Below are 25,294 nucleotides of genomic sequence, written 5' to 3'. Positions count from 1 at the left end.
GAGAGATGCAAATCAAAACAACGCTGAGGTACCACATCGTACCTGTCAGATTAGCTAACATGACAAAACAGGAAAATGATAAATGTTGGAGAAGATGTGGGAAAATTGGAACACTAATGCATTGTTGGTGGAGTTGTGAACTGATCCAACCATTTTGGAGAACAATTTGGAACTGTGCCCAAAGGGCTATAGAAATGTGCATACCCTTTGACCCAGCAATAGCACTTCTAGCGCTGTATCCCAAAGAGATCATACAAATGAGAAAAGGACCCATATGTACAAAAATATTTATAGCAGCTTTTTCTGTGGTGGCAAAGAATTGGAAAATGAGGGGGTACCCATCAGTTGGGGAATGGCTGAACAAGATGTGGTATATGGATGTAATGGAATACTATTGTGCTATAAGAAATGATTAGCAAACAGACTTCAGAAAAACCTAGAAAGACTTGTGTGGACTGATGCTGAGTGAGGGGAGCAGAACCAGGAGAACATTGTACACAGTAACAGCCACGTTGTGCGATGACTAACTTTGATAGACTTAGCTCTTCTCAGCAATGCAGGGATCTAAAACATCTCCAAAAGTCTCATGATGGAAAATGCTATCCACATCCAGAGAAAGAACTATGGAGTTTGAATGCACATCAAAGCATACAATTTGCTCTTTCTTTTTCTCCTGTTTTGTTTCTTCTTTCTTGTAGTTCCTCCTATTGGTTCTAATTTTTCTTTACAACATGACTAGTATGAAAATATGTTTAATAGAAATGTATGTGTAGCGCCTATATCAGATTGCACACCATCTTGGGGAGAGTTGTGGGGAGGGGGAGAAAATTTAAAACTCAAAAACTTATGGAAGTGATTGTTGAAAATTAAAAATTAATTAATTAATTTTTTAACAAAAATTAAAAAAAGAAGAAAATAGTGGTACCCTTAACATTAGGGAGTTGAGAAGAGAATATAAATGATTTCACTTCTTTTGCTAAATACCACAGTGCATATGTTATTGGAAGTATAAAGTTCAGAATGTTGATGTTAGATTCACCTCAGGATTCATAGACTCCTGGTGGTATTTCTGCAGCCCCCTCCCCCCCAGGTTCTTCTGCCCATGGTTGATAGACTGAATGAGAACTATTGCTCCAAAAGTCAGGATTAATCTGTGTTGTTTTAAAAAACAGTCTAGCTGGGGCAGCTAGGTGGCACAGTAGATAGTGCTCCAGCCTTGGAGTCAGGAGGACCTGAGTTCAAATCCGGCCTCAGACACTTGACACTTACTAGCTGTGTGACCCTGGGTGAGTCACTTAACCCAGATTGTCTCACCAAAAAAAAAAAATAAAAGTTTTTTAAAATGTAGTCTAGCTATACCTTACCTCCCCAGAGAATTTTAGCTCCCTGTATGTTGTTGTTCAGTCATTTTCAGTCGTGTCCAACTCTTTGCAACCCCATTTGGGGTTTTCTGACAAAGATACTGGAATGGTTTGCCATTTCCTTCTCCAGCTCATTTTACAGATAAAGAAACTAAGGCAAATGGGGTGAAGTGACTTGCCCAGGGTCACACAGCTGGTAAGTGTCTGAGGCCAGATTTCAACTTAAGAAGATGAGTCTTTCTGATTCTAGGCCTGGCACTCTATCCACTGAGCCTGCTAGCCGCCCTATATAGAATATCCCTAAATTCTTGGTGTAATTTTAAGCTTTAATAGCTGATATGTATACACTAGAAAAAGAAGACAACTGTTGCTTGCTTAGAGCTGCTCCCTTATTTATCAAATATGTAAGGCTTTTTTTGGTGGTCAAACATAAATGTTAGTTATTGTTGCCCTATACATGTCGAATAATGAGAAACGTTTAAATTTAAATTTGTAAGCTGTGAACGTGGGAGTCCTCTGGTCATTGTTTCCTCTTCCAGGATAAATAGCACTAATAATATCAAACTTCTTTTCTTGTTACCACACTTTCAGCTGAGGTATCCCAGCTGCTAAAATACACCCTGGCAAAGGGGATTGTTGCCAGGCAATGGAAAGCTAATGAATCTTTTTAGGTTGGGCTCAAAATAAACATTCTGTTTCTTATCCTTTCTGCCTTCAGTAAGTTTTCATTGCTATCTTTTTTAACATCTCCGAATATCCATTTCCCTAAATGCTTGCTTATTTTTCTTATCTGTGTTTTTAAAATAAAAGTTAATTACAGCAGAGATTTCTTTGGTCCTCTCAACCAAGATAGAAAGTCATATCATCCAGATATTGCCCAAGACACCCTATCAGATTTTAAAAAGTAAATATAAGACCTTGGTTATTCTGCCCTTTTGTTTTCTTGTGTAATAATGATTATGCTGGTGCAAAGCCTTCAAATGAAAACTCTCATATTGCTTCATGCACACTGAATCCTCCTAGGTGAGTAAGCTGGGCACTGATTTGGGGAGATACGTTAACTCAGGTTCAGGTGACATTTTAACAAGTTATTTCTACTTGAATGAATTTTTATGTTATAGAGTTGTGATGGCTTAGTCAGAAATTAATGAAAAGAATGCTGGATATAAGTTCTCATCCCCGTTAGGACATTAATGATCTAGACTACTTTTGGTCAAGCCACCCATTCAATCAATCTACAAATATTTAAGTGTCTACTGTAAGCCCAGCACTGTGCTAAGTGCTAGAGAGATAAACAACCTCTCTGAGCCTCCTGTTCTTCAGCTGTAAAATTAGGGGGGTAGGAGTGCACTAAATGGCTTCATTAGATCCCCCCCGGCTTTAATATTATCTGATTTGGTGCATGAGGAAGTGTGCTGTAAAGGAGCCCCTGGGGCTGTCCTGTTCTTGGGTCTCTTTGCTGTCCTAAAACATATGCTGAATTCCCATCCAGCACATCTTCTGAATATCATACGATGCTGGAGTCAGCTCCTAGCTGCCACCAACTTGCCTTCTTTTTTTCCTGAAGAAAACTTTAGCAAAATAATATGTCAGATGAAGTTTGGATTTCGTGTTTTCCATCCCTAGTTACAATTGTGACTCTGATTTTAGTGAAGGGGGACCTAATTTAAGTTCCTTGAAAGCAGAGATAGTTTCATTGCCATCTTTGTATTCTTAGCCTAGCACAGTGCTTGGCACACAGTCAGTAATTAAAAAATGCTTGTAGAGTAACTGATTGATTCCAAGACCAACACACTCACCAAAACACATGGAAACCCACAATGAGCATGGAGACTAATGAGTAGTATATTGTTTTTTTTACCTTATTATCAGTAAAGCGCTTGTTAACATAGTGATTGGCACATAGTAGGTGCTATATAGATCCTAGGTATTTATCATCATCATCATCATCATCATTGTCATTATTATGATGATGATACGGCCCCAAGCTGATTTTTTAGTTAATTGGGTCTAATTTTCACAGAGTCTTTGTTTCCCCCTGCTCAAACATACACAAATATGCCTTCTCCATAACGAATGGGCATGGCCCAGAAGCAGACCTTCTCACGAATTAAATACAGTCTGATCTCATTTATCTACCAGTTCTTTTTGTATTTAGCTATCCAGAATACAGATGAAGCCCAGCAGGAAAATTAAAGAAAAAGACTTCTGAGCAGCCCATATATGACTGATATCACTAAAGTACTTTGTAGGTGGCCCTTTCAGATTTTCATTCAGAATCGACTTACTCTTCTTTTAGGTACATTTCAAATAAACATAGTTATTTGGTTTCTCAGCCCGAGGCAGAATAGAAGCAGCAAATTAGAAAGGAGGAGGAGGGAAGGATGCTAGTGAGGTACACCGTCAGCAGAGAGAGGCCCACTGACAGCAGGGGAAGAGAGAAAATGCAGACATTAAAGCTCCCAAAGCATAACATCTGGGGCCATTAGGAGCAAAGGTAAATAACACAGCTCGGTCTTCCCTCTAATTATCACGGTAATCTAGTAGAAGACGAAAATTGATGTTCATGTTGATGAGTCTGAGTCAATCCAAGTGCTAAATTATATTCATGGTAGGCCAAGAAGGCAGGAAAAGTCATTTTGGATGCATCTCCAACCGCCTATTAGATATCTCAAACTGAATGTCCCATAGACATCTTAATTCCAATACGTCCAAAACTGAACTCATTGTCTTCTCCCCTCACCCCCCCCACCAAACCCTCCACTCTTCCTAACGTCCCTGTTACTGTGGAGAGTACCACCATCCTCCTAGTCAGCTCGACTCCAAACCTTGATTTTGTAACTAACTCCTCACTCTCATTGACCAAGCAGTGGTCTAGTCTTAACCTTCTTGAAACATCTCATACCTATCCTCTTGTCTCTGACACTACCACCACCCTGATGCAGGCTCTCATCACCTCACACTCGGACTACTGTAGTACTCTACTGGTTGGTCTTCCTGCCTCAAGTCTCTCCCCACCCCAGTCCATTCCCCATTCAACTATCAAATCGTTCTTCCAAAAACTCAAGTCTGACCATGTCGGACTCTGCCCTGCCCTCTTCCCATTCAGTCAACCCCAGTGGCTCTCTATTGCTCTAGGATCAAATACAAAATCCGTTATTTGGCTTTTAAATCCTCTGTAACTTGATCCCTTCCTACTTCTCACACCTTACACTCTGCCAGGTTGTCCAATGGATCTGACCTCCTTGATGTTCCTGGCACAAGACACTTGATCTCCTGACCCCTGGTGTTTTCAGTGGCTGGTTCCTCTCTCATTCCTCCTCTCTACCTCCTCAGCTTCCTTCAGGTCTCAGCCAAAATACCATCTTCTACAAAAAAATCCTTTCCCAATCCCTCTTCATGCTCATGCCTTCTCTCTGTTGAAGATCTCCAGTTGATCCTCCCTGTAGCTTATTTGAATGTGGCTGTTTGCATTTTGTCTCCCCTATACTGTAGTTTCCTTGAAAGTAGGGAAAGTCTTATGCCTTTCTTTGTATCCCCAGTTATCTAGAAAACTCATGCATGGGAGATGACTTAGCTTGATGTGGTCGAAAGAACGCTGGATTCAGTCATAGGATCTTACTTTTAGAGCTACAACAGACCTCACAGGCCATCTAGTTCAGTCTCCCCATTTTACAGATTAGGAAACTGAGGTCTAGAGAGGCTAAGTAACTTACCCAATGTCAAACAGGTATTAATTACCACAGATAAGTTTTAAACCCAGGACCTCTGGCTCTTCTCTCTGTTGTATGAGTCAGAAGGCACAGCTTCAATCCCAGCTCTGCTGATTTCTCCCTATGTGATCTTGGTCAAGTAATCTGACCTCTATTAGGATATAGTTTCTTCATCTGTAGTATTTGAGGGTTGGACTGGATAACTATTAAGCCTTATCCAGGTCTAAATTCTGAGATCCTATAAACTCATTTCCAATCATGGCAAATAAAGGAAGTATTATTATGTTCTTTTTAAAGAAATAAGGGGCAGCTTGGTGGCGCAGTGAATAGAGCTCTGGCCTTGGAGTCAGGAGGAGCTGAGTTCAAATCCAGCCTCAGATGCTTGACGCTTACTGTTTACTGGCTGTGTGACCCTGGGCGAGTCACTTAACTCCTATTGCCTCAACAACAACAAAAAAAAAAGAGAAAGAAAGAAAAAGTGGTTTAACATCATGGTGGGCTGGACTTTGATTCAGGAAGACCTGGGTTTGAATTCTACCTCTGACACTTATTAGCAGTGTCAAGTTGAACAGATTATATTGCCCTGTCTGATTTCCATCACCTTTATCATAGGGTTGTTTTTAAGGTCCAAGTAGAGATATAGAATACAAAACATGTTATAAGCTTTATAGAAAGCACTTAATAGTGCTTTATAAATAATAATAATGTCAATGAAATTCCAAAAGCTGGGTCCCTAACATAACATCTATTTCCAAAGTCCTTTCTCAACACACAAAACTACACATCACTCGCCCCTGTTCCTCAGCTTCCCAGAGTTAACAGATGTCCCACCTACCCAGTGAATCTTGGAAGCTGGGCCAGAGTAAACTGAGTGTCCACCTCCACCAGCCCCTCCCTGTAGATAGCTAGTTGCTGCTTCTATAGACTTCCCGGGGTGAGTGAGTCATTGTAAGCAAGTGGTGGGAAGAGGAATTTGTTGGAGTGAACAAGGAAAAAGACTCATGGGAAGGAATAGACTCAAGGAAGGAACAGAAAATATCAATGAGTCTCTCATGGTATTAACTCTTTGTATGTCACTAGGGGGACTGGACAGTATAGGTAAAAGACTCAAGTCAAAAAGACTATTGAACTCAAAAGATCAGAATTCAGATCCTGGGGCTACCATGAACTGTTGGGCTAGTATGACCTCTGGTTTCCCTTCCAACAAACAAGATTTTGGGACTTGATGACTTTGGACAAGTCACATCCCTTCTCTAGGCTTTGTTTTCCCTATCTATGAAATGACGGGTTGACCTCTAAAGTCCCTTTTAACTTGAAAGCCCCTTAGTTTTGGTGATCAGCCTGTTGTTGCTAAAGTTCAGTAGATACCTAAGTGTCCAGAGGTTACCTCCATGTGCGGACAGGTGAGAGCTGAATGGGAACAAGCATACAGGAAGCTAGCTTTCAGTTGTCGGTGCACATTTGTTTGCCAGGGACAAGAGAAGCGATCTGAGCCACTGCTTGTTCAGCCCCATCCCCGCAAGCGTGATGAGAGGGTGGCCTCTGTTAGCTTCTTGATCTCAGCATCAGGCAGCCACTTAATTATTAAGCAAAGGAGGCTTTACAGGGATTTTAGTTGCTCCACTGTGGTGGAGGAGGCAGCTGGACTCAAGTTCCCCCTAGTGAATAAATGGAATGATCTCTCTTACTGCACACCCTCGCTCTGGGTCGTGCAAAATTCTTCATGCTGGAACGTTATGATTTCAGTAATGAGAAGCATATGCTTTTAATATACAATTCATTAATTCTTTTGTTCCCCTTAGAGTTGTTTTCTTCTACAAGAGCTCAGAAAGTTTGGGAATGTCTCTGCCAGTAACCAGAGGATTCTTGTGTCACAGAGCTGTGTCCAGCTTTCTTCTTTGAGTGCATGTGCATTTCACAGATGACTTGTGCCAGAATAAATGATTCTATCTACCAACTGGCTTTCTTCTCTCAAGTCCTGAAGGGTGTGTGCCTTAATTACACTTCCATTAGGACATGCTCTTGTTGCAACCCTGCCTTCCTTATGACCAAAGGCTGTCTGATCTGATTAGCCCTATGGTTCCACCTTTGCCTTTCCTGCATTCATTCATTATATCCCCAAGACACAATGCCTCACTATAGGGACCCACCCCCCTTTCTGACATCCTGACCTATGATTTCATTGCTTTAGGGACACTGCATTGACCCAGATTACCAATTTCTTTGTAAATTACAGTCTTAGAGAGTTGCTTAGGCCATTAGTAGGTTAAGTGACTTGCGTGTGGTCACAAAGAACCTCCCTCTCTCTCTCTCTCTCTCTCTCTCTCTCTCTCTCTCTCTCTCTCTCTCTCTCTCTGTCTTTGTCTCTCTCTCTCTCTCTGTGTGTACACAATATCTCAGAGGTAGAGTTTGACTTTAAGACTGGACCTAGAGTCACCGTGTCCCATTGCATGGGGCAAGGGGAGAGGAGCCAGTATGGGGAATACAAAAGAAATATGATTTATGGTCCTTCCTCTAGAAGAGGTCTTAACCTTTTTTGTGTCACAGACCCCTCTGGGAATCTGGTGAAGCCTGTTTTTAAATACAGGAAATAAAACACAAAGGATTACAAAGGAAACAAATTATATTGAAATAGTTATCAGAAATACTTTTTAAAAAATGAAGTTCACAGACCCCAAGTTAAGAACCCTGGTTCTAGAAGCTTACGATCTAGATGGGGAAATAAAATAGGTATATATATAAAATAGTTACCTAACAATATCAGTACTTCAAAGATTCACGAATTCACAATGTAGTTACTTCTTTCCCTGCCCCCTTAATAGAAATCTTTATGAGCTACTGTGGCAAAATAAATAAATCCAGTCCTGCTTGCCAATCTTCTGGGGATGAGCCCCTCCAAACTTAGTTAGATTGGTCCTTGGGAAAAATAGACAAGTACTTGAAGACTTTCCAGCTTGGTGAGACTTTCCAGAAGTTACACTGTACTGGAGGAGGCTTTGAGAACCCAGGGTCATTTCCACACTGTAACGGGGTATCAGAATAGGCCTTATATAAAAGAATAGCATACCTTGTTTTGTAAGACTATACTAGATTCTCACAATAAATTATGTGAGTTCAGAGAAAGAGCATGATCAGTGCAGGCTGAAGTCCACTGGAGAGGACCTCATGAAGGAGGACTTGGAAGGGTAAATAGGATTTGGAAAGGGATTAGGATGACTGGTCAAGAAAACATTCCAACTTGGGAGTGTGAGCAAAGGTACAGAACTGTGCTGTGCATCACTGAACCTTAAAGTTGGAAGGCACCTGAGAAGCTGTCTAGCCCAATGCATATCTCAGCATCATGGATTTAGAACTAGAAGAAACCTTGGAGGCCATCAAATCCAACCTTATTTTACAGATGACCAAGCTGAGGCACATTGGGAATCTATGGGATTTGCCCAGGGTCACAGAGCTGTTTATGTATCTGCGGCAGGATTTGAACTCAGGTCATCCTGATTCCAAGTCTGTCACTCTACTCATTGTGCCAGCTGCCCATCTAACAAGGAATCCCTTCTATAATAGCCCTGACCAGTAATTAGCTAGCCTTTCCCTAAACATCTACTTATAGGTATCTCCCCAATGTAGTCCAGTCCATTTGGGGATATCTGATTTTGAGGAAGTTTTCCTTACATTAAACCTAAATGCATTTTCTACCCATTTTTTCCCCATTTCCATATATTGTCTTACAGTAATATTCTAAACCCTAGTATCATATATTGTAATTACATGCTGATAAAACTCATATTTTTCCTTGAAAACAGGGTAGAGAAAACAAGTATTAGAAGTCTTAACCAAAGGATAAAGGAGCTAACAAAATATACAAAAGATATTATTACTAATAATAATATTATTGATAATAAAAGATAATTGACTACTTCAGTTAGTCAAAAGGCATTTATTAAAAATCTACTATGTGCCTTAGCTCAAAAACAAATATAGTGATCAACCAGAATAACATTTATGCGTTGGGAATTTGATTCCAGTATGGAATCTTAAGAATACATTTATAAGAAATGTTGGATCAACACTTCGTAATAAAAGAAATTTCCTTCCATTAATGAAATTGATTCTTTCATCTAAAAACTGAACATGAATATGACCTCTCCTCCCCCTTGCCCCTTCATTCCCACTTTTCACTATATAGTGGAAGAATCAAAAGTGCTCAACCTTCCATGTAGAAGTTATAATAATTTTAAGTTAGGAATATGATACTTTTGCTAATTTGAGTATATTACATATTGGTCTGCATACTTGGTAAGCCTTTAGTCACATTAAGTAGATGGTATTCAATACAGTAAAACAACAATAAATTGTGTTTGTTCTGATAGGTGATAAAATTGGGACTCAGAAGGCATGTGATCTCAAGATACAATATTTTTCCCAAGAAGTTTTCATTATGTTCTGGTTGGGAGGGTTTACATGCCATAGTTTATTTAGGAATCTTTTTAGTTTCAACTAAAATAAATTCTGCCACTATTTCTGAGACACAAGTAGAAATGCTCAAGCAATCACAAAATGCACCAAAGGCTGTATTTCTCTATGTATTGTTTTTATGTATTTTTATTATAAAGTTAAAACAAGAAGTAAAGGATGTATAACACCCATCATCCTCGGATCTCTGTGAACTGTAGAAAAAAAAACATAAACCCAAGAAAAAGTGAATAGGAAAGTTTTTTTTTTTTAAGCGTCACATTTTAGGAAAGAAATGGATAAACTGGAGAGCATTGAGAAGAGGATGATTCAGAGAGTGCAGTACTTCAACATCATGTCATTTGAGAATTGGTTGAAGGAAAAAGGGATAATTACACTAGAAAAGAAAAGGATAAGATGGGGAATGAGGGGAGGGTAAGATAGCTAACTTGAGTTATTTGGATATTTGTTCTGTGATCGAGGGATTAGAGTTGTCCTGCTTGACCCAGTAGATCAAAATTAGGCACAATGAATGGATGAAAGCACAAAATGGCACTTAGAAATAAACAAATTTAAATATTATTTAAATAGCTCCCAATGGAGCTATTCAGAAATGAAATGGTTTATCTCTTTGCTCACTGCTCCCCAAAGGAGATTTTCAAGGAAAGGCCAGAGAGCCCCTTGCTGGGGATGTGGTAGAGAGGATTTTCAGTCAGGATAAAGATTACACCAAATGGGCTCTGCTATCTTTTCCTGAGATAAGGTCCTGGAACTCGGGTCTCTTTAGTCTCCACTGCAGTTAAATTAACCTTCCATTTTAATGCTTGGGAGACTCCAGTATGCCATGATTTGCAATGAAATAACAGTACTGGGAAAATATTGGTGTTAAAAAATGGTGGCCATTTATTTCAAGAAGCAGTTTGAGATCATTAAGAGAACTGTCTGATTTCCTTAAAGGCAATGTAGCCCATTCTTCTCCCCTATTCAATGCTAGGCCAGCTCACTGGCCATTCACATTGTCTCTCCCTTACGCATGCATTGGATGTCCATCCAGCTGCATCTCACAGTCTTAGCAGTCTTCCACTTGCTTTTTCCTGTGTGGATAGTTAAAACAGCCAAACCAGTCAATCAGTCAATAGCGTTTCTTCGGTACTCATTATGGAGTTGACACTACGCTAAGCACTGGGGAGACAGATACAAAAGGGAGACTCTCAACACCCTGGGAAGGAGATTACTTACAGTCTGATAGGAAAAAATAATACATATATAAAAAAGTAGTGGCCAGGGAAGGCTCTTTTGGTTGGGAAAGTCACAAGGATGATGAGTGGAGGTAATCGATTGACACACTTTTTCTGGAAGCAATCACAATGTTAATTTGATTGCTGTTTCCAGGGCAAAAGGAAGAAAGGAGAAAGGAAGGGTATGCCTCCAGTGACAGGGAGAGAAGATGGCAGTGGAACTTGGCCAGGATGTTTGGGGTTCTCATGTAGGAGGCTCTTCAGTCTTCTGGGAATGGATGCAACCACCACAATGTTATCCACAAACAAGAGCATCCTCATCCTCTGGAGGGCATCTCTCTTCCACTTGGGCTCTACATAGGATACTCCCCTCCCCCAACAAATTGTAGATGTTTTTGGTGGGCCTGTATAACTCTATTTTATGCCTTATTTTGGCATGAACAGTCAGAAGAGAGTTGAACAAAATTCTCTCTGTTCTTGCCTCTTTCAAGGAATATTGTGCAATTTTGACATACTCGTGAGAGACAACCTTCATGGAGAAGAGCCTTGAAGGTGGCATTTTGCTATAATAAATCCAATTTTTTTATAGTCAACAAACAATACTAAGTGTAGTTGGATGTATTCCAATGGTGCTCATTTTATCTCTGTACTCCAAGGGATCCTGATGCATTCCTTTCTTGTGTCGCCCGAATTTGGGGGGGAGTTGTGGGAATAGACAGTAATTAAAAACTTGTGTAAATACATCTTCATCATCTCCTTCAGACTTGAAGACTCCTAAGACTCCTTGGAATGTAGAAGAGTGCGTCTTTGTCATCCCAAATCCCTTCACAGATCTTTTCTAACTTCACACCTGATGACTAAAGTGATAAGATGCTTTTGCAGAATTTAGAAGATAGTTGGGATCCTTTGACCGATCACCTGGAGGCCCTTCTGCTGTTTTGAAAATGTACTTTCCTGTGAGAGCTCTTGGAACTATTGCCTTGTTATTCCATTGCTGGGAATAAACCTGTTCTCGTGATTGATATGCTTGTGAGTCAGTCAAGGCCTCGGTTTGTCTGTTGAGGGCAGGAGATGGTTTTCATTTCTTAGGCTCAGCTTTGCTTTGCTGATTCACCTGAATGTTTTCCTTAATTTGACTCTATAAAGAATATGTAAATCAGAACTTCTGGGGGGAAAAATGTTCTTGCAAAATGCCATTAACATACGGTCCTTCTCAGGGTTTTCTGTGTATGACATAAGTATGTTTGTTATGAAGCTGAGACATATGTCCCAGTGAAATCTCTAATTATATGCAGCAGCTGAAGGCAGCAAGATGGTACAATGGGTTCCCAGGATCAGGAAGACCTGACCTCACACACTTCCTAGCTGTGCAACTTTTGGCAAGTCGCAGGTTTCTGCCTGTTTTCTCATCTGTAAAATGGGAATGATAAAAAGTAGCACCTACTTTGTAGGGTTGTTCTGAGGATCAAATGAGACAATGTGTAAAGTTCTTAGCACAGCATCTGACACATAGTAGAGTAGTACTTGATAAATGTTTGTTGGTTGATTAATTGATAGTATCTGCTCTGGGAAAAGAGAATCATGGGAATCAAAAGATTTTAGAGTTGGGAGGAAAGGAACCTTCTATTCCTAGAATAATCAGACCGATCATAGATTCATAGAATCATAGATTTGGAAATAGAAAGGACCTTGAAAGTCAAATAATCCAACTATCTCAGTTTATAGATGAGAAAATTGAGACCCACAGAGGTGGAAGTGCCTTGTACAAGGTTACTCCAGGTGCTAAGTTGTTGAGCCAGGATTCAGCCCAGATTGTTGGACTCCAAATACAGTGCTCTATCATGAGCAACTCTTCCCCTCCTAACTCTCTCATTTTACAGGTGAAGAAACTGAGGTCCAGAAGGACCGTGGTTACCCAGTCAGTTAAGGACAGGGCCAGGACTCAAGTATTCAATCCAATATATTGTCCCAAGACTAAGGGTTCTTAGCTCAGAGTCCATGAACTTTTTTTTTTTAAGTATTTTGATAACTGGAGTCCAATACAAATGACTTTCTTTATAATCCTATTTATTTTATCTTATGAATTTTAAAACATTATTCTGTGAAGGGGTCCACAGGCTTCACCAGATCACTAAAGGAGTCCAAGACACACAAAGGAGAACCCCTGCCCTAGAATGATATTCAGAAGATCCTGTTCAGTCATTCCTTCTCTAATAAGTCATTTCCATGGAGAGATATACCTCCTAGTGGCCCTGATCTGTGACTGCTGGGGGTGTCTTGGCCTTTCTTGCCTCCAGCCCACTTTGGCACCACTGCCAGGTTATCCTTCCTCCTGCACCATGATCATGTCACTTGTCAGATTCTCCAATTCCACTATGCTTCAGAGTCAAGGTACTTTATTCTGGCTGACATCTTCCTGGTAACCAAGGAATCAGCTAAACATGAGTCTCAGGGCAAGTCTGTGGGATCACTCTGTACTGGAGGAGAGGTGGGAACATGGCTGGATAAGGAGGATGGATTCCCCATCAGTGCAAATTAATGTAGGTTGTCTTCCAGTCAATCTCCTTCCCATAGTCTGTGACTTATTATTATTTTCATATCAACATTAAATTATTCTCATCAATAAACATTTATTAAGTGTCTGCTACATGCTAGACATTGAGCTGAGGATATAAATAAGAAAAAGAAAGTCCCTGCCCTACAGGAGTTTACAATTTAATGAGGGAAGACAGTACCCAAAAGCAAGCTGAAAAAGTAGGTGGAGGGTCCCAAAGGATACGTGAAGTCAAAACTAAGCAAAAAAGCCAATGGTAAATGAAATTTAATTCTAGTTGCTTTTTAACTAAATTTGTGCTGCACTACTGGAATTCTGTGAATATTCCTATATTGTATCACAGACTGCTAAATTAACAGGTGACCTCCAAGACTGCATCTCTTACCCAATGCATAAATCCCCTCGTTTCCTGTGAAGAGGCTGGGAGGGAGAGCGTGTCATCTCCCCCATTAGACCATAATTTCATTGAAGGCAGAAAAGGTTGGGTTTTTGTCTTTAATTCCCCAGCACCTACAATGCCTGGCATACAGTAGGCATTTAATAATAAAAGGCACTTTTAAGATATATATAATTTAATATATATTTTATTTTATTGTATGTTATATGTATTTATAGCTCTATAATTATATATTATATAATATTAATATATCATACTTAATATATAATAATTTAAAAGGCACTTAATAAATACTTGTTGATTGATAGCTTGATCAATTTCTTCTGGGTCTAAATTCTGCAATCATTTGAGGTATAAAAATTGGGCTAATAAAAGCCTTACATCATTTGTTTTTCTCCATTTTCCTCCAGCATTAATAATATTAAGGGCCAGCACATATAGCAGTTTAAGTTTGTGGAAAGTTTTAGGTACAGTCTCACTTTAGCCTCAAATGAAGTCTATGAGGTAGGTACTCTAGGTGTTTGTCATTCCCATTTTATAGATTAGGAAACTGAGGCCCAGAGAGATTAAATAATTTGCCTGCTATGGGCATGCCAATTAGTCATTATGAGAGGTGAAATTTGAACCCAGGTCTTCCTGACTTCAAGTCCACCAATCTATGCACAGCATGGCCATTCTAGAATTGAAGGACCTTGAGGGTTAAGCCTGTTTTACTTGAGCCTAATGTTCCCAGAACCTAGTTACAATCATGCAAAAAGTAGGCACTTAATAAATGTTTGTTCAGTTGGATGTTTTATGGAGAAGAAAACTCATTCTGGAGACGTCCCACAAATATTAAGACTAGGAGGCTTCTCCTAATCACCCCCTAGAGCCCTTTTATACCTAATCTAGTATCTGCTTCACTTGAGGAACAGTGAATGAAAAATCTCATTTTGGGGAAACTGCAAACTTACACATTCAAAGGTACTTCCAGGCAGACAGAGCGATACTAATGGGAATGGAGAATTTCTATGGTAGTAAAATGGACCTGAGAGGAATGTTGTGTGCTTAGATGCTTGAGGATCATTGTGGTCCCAGAGGGAGGAAAAATGGAAGAGATTTGTTTCATTATAAGAGACTTGTCCCTTTAGGAAACTTCTTTACCTACTATAGCAACTGCTTGGATTTCTACCTGCTTTTAAAGTATTTGCTATTTCTATTTACTTTTAAAAGCACTGAAGAACCAGAATGATGCTCTTAAGATTTTATTTTCCTAGAAGTCACTGGGTTAGTGTTCTTCAGTAAATGAATCCAAGATGGGAGCCTGTCCTCTGCTGCTTGTTTTAACAGCCCCTGGGTTGTATTCTCCTCCTCCCTCTCCCTCTGTTCCTCCTTCCTTTCCTCCTTCCTTCTCTATCTCTCTCCCTCTCCCTCCTCTTCTCCCTCTCGCTCTCCCACTCTCTCTCTCATCTCTCATTTTTGGTTTGTCTCTTTTTTAATTGAAACTGCTCTAAATCTAAGCACAAAAGATCGGCAATTTAGGAAATTGAACAGGAGGTGCAAAAGGAAACAGAGAGGAAAACCTTGCAAATTTTGGAGGCATCCCTCTCTTTCCCCTTTTGTTCCACAGCTGGTTAGGACTTGGAGGTGCTTTGCAGTAATTGGCAGCAGGGATGGGAGGCACCTTTCCTACAGGCCGCATTTGAATGTTGCCATGGCAACAGGACAGGACACATAAGCATCCCGAGAGCTACAGGAAAAATCCAGTAGGAGCAGCCACGGTCCACCTAAAGAGAAGGATCTAGAAGCGTGGAGGTTGAAAGTTTGAGACCCAGAATCCACGATACGTGGCACACTGCTCCCAGGGTTTTGCCTAAAGCTGTTTTAGGCAGTACTCAACCCAAGAAATTTATGAAGTTCTATTTCTTTAAAAAAAAAAAAAAGTTTGATTGGCACCTTTTGTATTTGTATCAGTCATTTGCCTTTGATGCACGCAGACAGAATAACAATGAGAGCTGGCATTTATATAACACTTTGAAGGTTTGCTAAGCACTTGAACAAATTGTATCTCCTTTGATACTCACAACAGCCCTGTAAAGTCAGTCCTATTATTAGCTCCATTTTACAGATGAGGAAATTGAAGCTTAGAAAGATTAAGTGACTTGCCTAGGGTCACAATGCTAATTAAATATCTAAGGCAGTATTTCAATCTAGACCTTCCTAACTCCAAGGCAAGCATTCTGTCCACTAGCTGCCTTTACCACCCCTGTGACAAAAGAAAAACAATCGAACAAGAATATTCACGAGATAGGTCACCAGATATGACAGTGTATATAGTATTCTTTCCTGAAGAAAGAATGAGCAGCCTCTGCCTTGAAGGAGAAAGTGTGTTTCAGAGGTTCATAGATTTAGAGATTAAAGAGGGTTTTGACCCCATCATTTTACCTTATCATTTCACAGCTGAGGAAACTGAAGTCCAGAGAGGCTTATTTGCTCAAGGTCATTAATCTTTTCTCCAGAACTTTATGGACTCTTCAGTGACTCAGACTTAGATGTGATTTAATAATCTTTTCATTTCCATTGTTATAGTGATTAAACAATAATAATAATAATAACAATAACTAGTATTTATTAGGATTTCGGGGTTTGCAAATTACTTTGCAAATATTATCTCAGAACAACCTTGAGAGGTAGACACAATTATTATCTGTATTTTACATATGAGGAAACTGAGGCAAGCAGAAGTTAAATTATTTACCCAGGGTCAGACAGCTAGTGAGTGTCTGAGGCTGAATTTGAACTCAGGTCTTCCAATCTCTAGGTCCAGCACTACATCCACTGTTTATTTCACTCCGCATTTCATTCATGCAAACGTTTCCATGTTTTTGAATTCTTCACATTTGTCATTTCTTACTACACAATAATATTCGATTACAATAATATACCATAGTTGTCTCCGCCATTTTGATTTCTAGTTCTTTGCTACCTTAAAGCTTGCTCCTATGACTGTTTTGACCTATGCTGGATCTTATTTTCTGTCTTTGACTTCTTTGGGCTATATGCCTAGTAGTGGGATCACTGGAACTAAGGGCATGGGCAGTTGAATGAAACTAAAAATACAGCTTGGGCTCTAGGAGGCTTGGTGGCAGAATGCTGAAGGTCAGGAGTACCTCTTCATGGTCCAGTTAGCTTGAGGATTCCAAGTGGCGCAGAAGTGACAGGGGTGCTGTGTTTGTGGGCTCAATCTGCCCTGCTGGTCTTCTCTCCAGAGCCTGAGGGCAGTGGCACCTGAGGGAAAGCAGGTTGCTAGCTCCCATTCTGACTTCACATTGATAAACAGCCTTCAGCACTTTGAAAATTGGGTTTTACAGAAATGCTTCTTACAGTGATAGCCCACACAGAATGCAGCGCATGAACGATAAGACGGAGATGGGCAAAATTCTTTACAAAGGCTGATACTTTCATGGTGCCTTAAGGTTGGCAAAGCACTGTGCATACTTGGCCTCATTTGGATCCTCACGACAGTCCTGTGAGGTAGATGGACAAGTATTCTTGTCCTCATTTTATAGAGGAGGAAACTGAGGGTGAGGGAGGCTAGGTCATTAGAGCCAGAAGGGACTTTTGGCATCTTCAAGTCCAGTGCCTTTATTTTATCAATCCATGATTTGTCCATTATCATACAGTTGGCATTAGAGGTAGGATTTGAACCCAGGTCTCTCCTGACTCCAAATCTACTTCCTCTTCCACTATATCACACTGCCTAGCATGTAATTTGGAAAGTAAAGTGACAAATACAATTTAACTTCATTGATCTACTTCTAATATCTGCTATGTTCCCAGGCACCATGTTAAGTTCTAGGGTTGCAAACAAAACAATACCTACCCTCAAGGTGTTTATATTCTACTGGGGTTAGAAATGAAACAACCTCTGGGTTTTCCTTCTACCATTCATTTTACAGATGAGAAAACTGAAGCAAACAGAGTTAAGTGACTCGCCCAAGGTCACACAGCTAATGAGTGTCAAGTGTTTGGTCTGAGGCTGGATTGGAACTCAGGTCCTCCTGACTTCAGGGCCAGTGCTATATCCACTGCACCACCTAGCTGCCCCTTCAGGCTAGATTTGAATTCAGGTAGATGAGTCTTCCTGACTCTAGGCCCAGTGCTCTATGCACTATGGTGCCATCTAGCTGCCCCAACAACAACAAATATCTCTTGTGTGCCCAGGCACCATGTTAAGCTCTAGAGTTGCAAACAGAACGGTACCTGCCCTCAAGGTGCTTGTTTTCTACTGAACGTGAAGAGCTAGGAGTAAAACATGTACATTTTGCTCTACCACCTATATACTCAAATGAAACTATGTATGTGAAGTGCTGTGTAAAGCTTAAAACATCAGAAAAATATCTGTTATTGTCATATCCCATTTTTATAACCAGAAGTCTAAGGCCTTGAAAAGAGGCTGGGATCTCTTCATTAGAAAGAAAGAACCAAAGATATCCAGAAGCTGAAACTGGAAGGATCCATGGAAATTGTCCCTTGCTGTCCAGAACCATAATTTCACCTCTTTAATTATAAAATATGATAGACATAATTCTGTATAGGTGGCTTTTATCCACTGAAGTCCTACTGTGGTACCACCTCATAGCATGAAGGTGTTTCCCCCATTCTTGAAATGTGGACCTAAGCTTCAACAGGTCCCACCAAACTTCAAATCCAGATACAGAATGTCCATTGTCTGGGGACAAAGGTGACTCATCACTGGCTTGGCCACACGCTGATGAATTTCTTAGCCAAAGCATCTTTCAAAAGATAGTCTACTGGGGCAGCTAGGTGGCACAGTGGATAGAGGCCTGGCTCTGGATTCAGGAGGACCTGAGTTCAAATCCGGCCTCAGACACATAACACTTACTAGCTGTGTGATCCTGGGCAAGTCACTTAACCCCATTGCCTAACCCAAAAAAAAAAAAAAACCAAAAACAAAAAGATAGTCTACTAAGTTGAAAAAGGGCTATGATTTGCTCAAGAAATCACAGACCCTTAAGATACTAATGGGGCTTTTAAAATGTTTTCTCTTTTAAGCAACAGGATTTGATTTCACACATTTGAAATTCTACTCTGAATCCCACAGGAACGTGGCTGAAAAGTGGCTTAGGCCTCGTACAGCAGGAAGGGAATCAGCTGACGTGGACCTACATTGCCCCACAGCTGGGGTACTGGGTGGCAGCCATGTCTCCCCCCAACCCAGGTAAAGTGGAACAACGTCTGTGAATGTTTGTCAAGACTACATGCTCGGGTCTTTTTGTGTGCAGACTGTGTGCAGGCAGTCATAGATGACTAAGGAAATCTTGCTGAATGAATGAATGAAAGAAAAAACATTTATTGGGTGTTTCCTGTGTTCTCAGAGCCAGGGATACAAATAGAAAAAGCAAGATAATTCTTGCATTCAGAAAGTTCATGCAGAAAAGAAAATTCAGCTCCAGGAGAAATAGAAAGGCTCAAAAGTCTTAAGAAATCAGCTATAGGGTGGGTGGCAAGGTCCAGAAGTCCTTAGATTAGGGTGAATCCACAGGTCAGATGGCAGGGCCCAGAGGTATAGAGGGCACCTTGGCATTAAGTGGGAGGGCAGGTGTTAAGTGCTAGTGGTCTTCCATTCTCTGTCCCACTGGAAGGGGGGTGTGAGTAATCTCCCATGTCAATCATGACTTTGAAAATTTTTTTTTTAATTTAATAAATTGAATTCTGAAAATAGTACTTAAAATCTATAGAAAAAACCATTTCGCATCATCATTGTGATGGCACTGGAATAGAAGATATGCATAAAATGTTATTTTCTCTCTTACACTGTGGCAACTCCTATAAGACATTCTTAGAAGAGGGACAAAAGGCCACACTGACCACCCCCCATCCCCCACTTCCAACCCCCACCCCCCACCCCATCTGTGCCTGATAAAATCACTCAAACCATTTTTCCATCAAGTCATGCTGCTTATCTGAACACATGCTCACCAATTATTTCCCTCTTTTTTTGAAAATGCTGACTTCTGCAATGTCAATATGCTTACTAGCTTGTTCCCCTCCTCCAGTTAATATTAACCTTTAGCACTTAAAGCAAATTCACATTTAAAAAATTAAAAAATGTTTTCCCCTTGGATCAATGTATTACTTACAATTTGGGATTTGTTCTCTTAATTTTTTTTAAATTTACTTAATATGAGAAATAAGTAGTAAGATCATACAGTCATGGATTTAGCAGTAGGGGCCACCTAGGCATGTGAAGGAGGGACTACGCTTGTTCTATCTGACCCGAAGGCAGAATCAGGAGACTTGGGAAGAAGGTATGAGTTCCTGAGTGTAAGCTTGATGTCAGGGAAATCTTCCTAACAATTCGAGTGGAACTGACTGTCTCAAGAGATGGTAGTTCCCTCCTCAGAGGTCTTCAAGCAGAGATTTGAAGACCACTTACTTTTCTCTAGATGGAGGTTCCTTACATGTATGGGCTGGACCAGATGACTGCTGAAGGCCCTTCCAGATCACAAATTCTGTGATAGTCAAAGCTCTCCATGGTACAGATGAAGAAACTGAGGCCTAGAGAGGTTGAGTCATATGCCCAAGGTCACACAGATGACTTTGGATCATGGATTTGGCAAAACTGGGATATGAGTCATTTGACTTTAAAGCTAGTATTTTTCCCACTGTACCATTCTGCTCTCTGCTTTCTCCATGTTTGTAGTGTTTAGTTATATCTATATTTACATGATATGATATATACTAAGAATGCCTTCCTTCCTGTGTCCTGTTGTGATGTATACTGGTACATCTTGGTGCATATGAACAGTTAACAGTGTACAGTTATTTGGACTTGTCTGAGTTCTTTGCATTAATCATTATGATCACAAGATCATTTGTTGGAGGGCTTAAGTTAGAGCTTTAATCTGCTCAAATAGCAAGCCTTAAATATATATACCACAACAAAACTTAGAACCAAAATCCATAACCACTTAAGCCTCCAGGATCCATATGGCCACCATGCTAACCTTGGCTGCAGCTATACTCTCTTGTTCTACTTCAGACATTTACTAACTGTGTGACCCTGGGCAAGTCACTCAACCTTCATCTCCTTCAGTTTCCTCAACTGCAAAATGGGAATAATAATAGCACCTACCTCACAGGATTGTTTGAGGATGATAAAATGAGATAATATTTATAAAGTGCTTTATGAACCTTAAAGCACTTATAAATGCTAGGTATATATATTTTTTTCAAAATAAGAAACAGTAATCTGTACCTTAAATATGCCTTTTGAGATTTGGCACATAACAGTACAATAAGTATTTTTTTTTTAAATCCTAATGTCAGTTTTTTCACACATTTAGACTAGGTGATTTATTTTCAGGAGAGAAAGGGAGGGTTGTTATCCCAGAGGTCAAATGAGATAATGCACATTTGACATTTTTCAAACCTTAAAGCCCTCTATAGGCATTAGCTGCTATTATTGTTATTACAATTGTGTATTACTGTTATTGTAATAATGTTCATAAAGCACAGGGCACTGCAGGTCATAAATGCTTCATCAATGTTTGGTGAATTGACTTTAGTTGCTGTAAAGGAAGGTGAGAAGTTAAACCAAAGTAATCTTGTAACTTCTCCCCGTTGATAAAAGCTCCTCATTCTTGAACCTTCTCTCTTAATTTTTCGACATTCTGCTCATATATGTTCAGTTTGTTTCACTGAAAACCAAACCATGGCCCTGGAGCTGGTTGCTCTAGCATTTAAATAACTCATCTCTCCAAAGGACTTGTAGCAGCGGGGGTAGGTGGGCAGGAATGGGGTGTGGAGGGGAGAAAGAAGGAACTCCAGATGCCCCAGTGAGAGTCAGAGGGTTCTGCCGGCTCGTCTAAAGAATCTTCTCACCTGGCTCCTGGCTCAGAAGAGGCAGAAGCCATGCAGCTCTCCTCCAATTGTCTCCCTTTCTGTGGAACAGTTCTCACCTATTTCTAAAATGCCATTTTCTGACCTTCCAGGTCCTGTTGTAGCGCAAGACATAACTACGTATCACACGGTATTTCTTTTGGCCATTTTAGGAGGAATGGCCTTCATACTTTTGATTTTGCTGTGTCTTCTTTTGTATTATTGCAGGTAAAGTTCTATCACTTTGGCATTTTTAATTGAATGTTTCTTGTGTAAGAATGTTTTATTTTACTAGATAATGAAAGTCTAATTTCCCCCCCACACACACAGGATAAAGTGGAGGGGACAGGGCAGATTAGAGAGGAAGGTAATGAGGAATGATTCTAAAAGCTGACCCTTACAAGCAGAATCACAAAAGAAAAGAATAGCAAGAAACAGAGCAGGACACACCATGTGGAGCCCTGCAAAGAAATAAATGTTAAAATAAGAGCTGGGTTTGGTGGGGTAGGGAAGGGGAGCGGGGCAGGCATCATTAGACAGTTTTGATACAGACCAGTGGATTGGAAAGGATGTTAAAACACCTCTGATCCAAAAAATCATCAGCTATATGTCTTAAGAACAAATCAAGTTTCAAATTACTGTTTCAGTGTTTTGTGTGTGTATGTGTATATAATATTATATATATAATATATACATGTTATATATAAAACACCAAATATATATATTTATATATGTATGTACGTATCATATATGTACCCCAAAAATCCTTATCCTCAGTTCCATAGTAATCTTTTTTTTATAGTTACTAGATGCTATTTTTATTTATGAATGACTGATGACAACCCCTTCCTAGTATGTACTCTGAACTAAATTAAATTGTCCAGGGGGAGGGGAATAGGAAGGAGTCCCTAATTCTTGTGTATATAGTTTGCTAATTTTGTTCCTTTTCATAGAAAGATTTAAGATTTCCATCACAATTTGAAACTGTACAGTAGAAACCATATAATTTTTGGTTTGGGATTTTATTTCTTATTACAGGAGGAAATGTTTAAAACCTCGTCAACACCACAGAAAACTTCAGCTTTCTACAGCCCTAGACAGTTCCAAAAAAGATCAGTCAACATCCATGTCCCATATAAATTTACTGTTTTCCCGACGAGAATCGGAATTTCCTGGCACCCTATCAGTTGCCAGCCATGGGCGCCCAGATCCATCAGGCACAAAGGAACTGATTGGTGGTGTTCATACAGAGATGCTGTCTTCTAGTGGTGAAGCAGATTTGCACACCCCAATGCTCAAACTTTCATACAGCACCTCACAAGAATTTAGCTCCCGAGAGGAACTTCTTTCCCACAAAGAAGAGGATAAGAGCCGAATATCCTTTGATAATGTGACACCAAGCGGGACCTTAGGAAAGGACTACCATAAATCTGTGGAGGTTTTTCCTTTAAAATCGAGAAAATCTGTGGAGAGAGAAGGCTATGAATCCCCACTCAAGGATGATTACAGGAGGAGTTATAACTCTATGTTGTCCCAGCCTTTATTTGAAAAGCAAGACAGAGAAATCCAAGCCTCCATTAATCACATTTCTGCGGGAAGCAAGCTCACTATTCAGGAACAGATGTACCCTACGTCATCATCCCCTGAAAAAGAGCAACTGCTAGATCGCCGGCCAACAGAGTGTATGATGTCCCGGTCCGTGGATCATCTCGAAAGGCCAACTTCTTTTCCTCGGCCAGGCCAGCTGATCTGCTGCAGCTCCGTTGACCAGGTCAATGATAGCATTTATAGGAAAGTCTTGCCTGCTTTGGTCATCCCCGCTCATTATATGAAATTGCCAGGGGACCATTCCTATGTGAGCCAGCCACTGGTTGTCCCAGCGGACCAACAAGTTGACATAGAAAGACTTCAGGCAGAGTTTTCCAGCCCTCATGCCCAACTCTTCCCACATCCCTCCACCCAGATGCAATCCCAGCAGCTATCTTCACAAGCAATATCGCAGCAGCACTTACAAGATGCAGGCTCCCATGAGTGGAGCCCACAGAATGCTTCCATGTCAGAATCTTTGTCCATCCCTGCATCCCTTAACGATGCAGCTTTGGCTCAAATGAATAGTGAGGTACAGCTTCTAACTGAAAAGGCTCTCATGGAACTGGGAGGAGGGAAGCCACTTCCCCATCCTCGGGCCTGGTTTGTGTCTCTGGATGGAAGATCTAATGCTCACGTTAGACATTCATACATTGATCTCCAAAGAGCTGGAAGGAACGGGAGTAATGATGCCAGTTTAGATTCTGGTGTTGATATGAATGAACCAAAATCTGCCCGAAAGGGTAGAGGAGACCACTTATCCCTTCAGCAGGGGCACCCGCCTGTGCCGGAGCATCAGCATAGAGAGCAGAGTGTCCCGGACAGCACAGCCTACACACAGCTAGTGTACCTGGACGATATGGACCAAAGCGGCAGTGAGTGTGGAACCACGGTGTGCACCCCTGAGGACAGCACCCTGCGTTGCCTGTTGGATGGGGCTGGTCGGAGGAGTGGTACCCAGCTGCCCAGCCTGCAGGAGGAAACGATAAAGCGAACTGTGGAAGCCCCACCTGAGGCATTAGCTAGTCCTGAACGTGGAAGATCTGCCCACGAGGAAGACGAAGATGATGAAGACGATGAAGACGACCAAGGAGAAGACAAGAAAAGCCCATGGCAAAAGCGAGAAGAGAGACCACTGATGGCTTTTAACATAAAGTGAGCTGTTGCAGATCCACCTTTCTGTGGAGTATAAAATTGCCAAATATTCTTTCTATGGAAGCGCTTACTTGTTTGTGGAAAAGACAAAAAAAAAAAAAAAAAACATACACAATGGCAAATGTGGACAGTGGACTTGGGTTGCATTACTGTTTGCTGTGTAAATGTTAGAAAGGAATTAAAGTTATTACTCAGAAAAAAGAAAGGAATTAAAGTTATAACTCAGAAAAAAAACTGATTTTAACAGATGTCTCCAGTGAGATGGCTGAAAGTAGGTTTTGAATGTTATCCCACATACTTGATACTTATGTTCATCACCAAGGACATGGAGGGGAAAGCAAATGTATTATTAGGTATAATGACCTCACTTCTCTCTCAGAATATGGGAATAGTTGGGATTTTTTTTTTTTGCATTTCTTGAATCAATTTTATTATGATAATGCTACTGTAAAGCATTTATTAAAAATTCTTTTTTGGCACTTAGTGTCCGAGGTATGCGTTATCTCCAAGGAAGGCTATGCATTGCTGCTGTTTAGTAAAAATTTTGCTTAGATTATGCTTTGGGGTTTGTTTTTTTATGTTTATTTGTTTTGTTGTTTTTGTTTTTGTTTTGTTTTTTACACAACTTGGTTGTAAACATTTTATGGCTTTGTTTTAACATATTTCATTTTTAAGTGATTGATTTTAATGTCTCCCTTCAGGAACTCTTGTGAGTTGCATCTCTAAATATTAAAGCCTTTTTATGAAACCAAACTGAATTTGGTGTCAGCTAAGAGTCCTTCGATTCTGGTCCCATGAATTCCAAGTGCCTTTTTTACAGTGACAATAGACGGCCCCTTTTTTGCTAACTTCTTTAATTGTACTGTCTGGATTTTTATAAATTGATGAAATTATATGCTCTTTTTTTTTCTTTAAACTGCATGCTGCCAAGTAGCCATTTGTGCTGAGTATCTCTC

The 25,294-nt window shown here is 40.3% G+C and overlaps 1 protein-coding gene across 1 annotated transcript in view; it reads left to right on the top strand.

Annotated features, from left to right (window-relative positions):
* The window catches only part of FAM171A1 (family with sequence similarity 171 member A1), a 197,083-nt gene extending 172,637 nt beyond the window's left edge, over nt 1-24,446 (top strand). The window contains exons 6-8 of the mRNA XM_027847955.1: nt 18,817-18,933; nt 21,710-21,824; nt 22,635-24,446. Of these exons, the coding sequence (XP_027703756.1) occupies nt 18,817-18,933; nt 21,710-21,824; nt 22,635-24,342 (1,940 nt within the window). The 3' untranslated portion in view covers nt 24,343-24,446. The remainder of the gene's footprint in view (nt 1-18,816; nt 18,934-21,709; nt 21,825-22,634) is intronic.
* The last annotated feature ends 848 nt before the right edge of the window (nt 24,447-25,294 follow it).

The sequence above is a fragment of the Vombatus ursinus genome, unplaced genomic scaffold, assembly GCF_900497805.2.
Source record: "Vombatus ursinus unplaced genomic scaffold, bare-nosed wombat genome assembly UNPS02005459.1, whole genome shotgun sequence".
In the NCBI taxonomy this organism is placed as follows: domain Eukaryota; kingdom Metazoa; phylum Chordata; class Mammalia; order Diprotodontia; family Vombatidae; genus Vombatus; species Vombatus ursinus.
The sequence above is the reverse complement of the archived record's forward strand: the minus strand, read 5'-3'. Positions and strand labels throughout refer to the sequence as shown.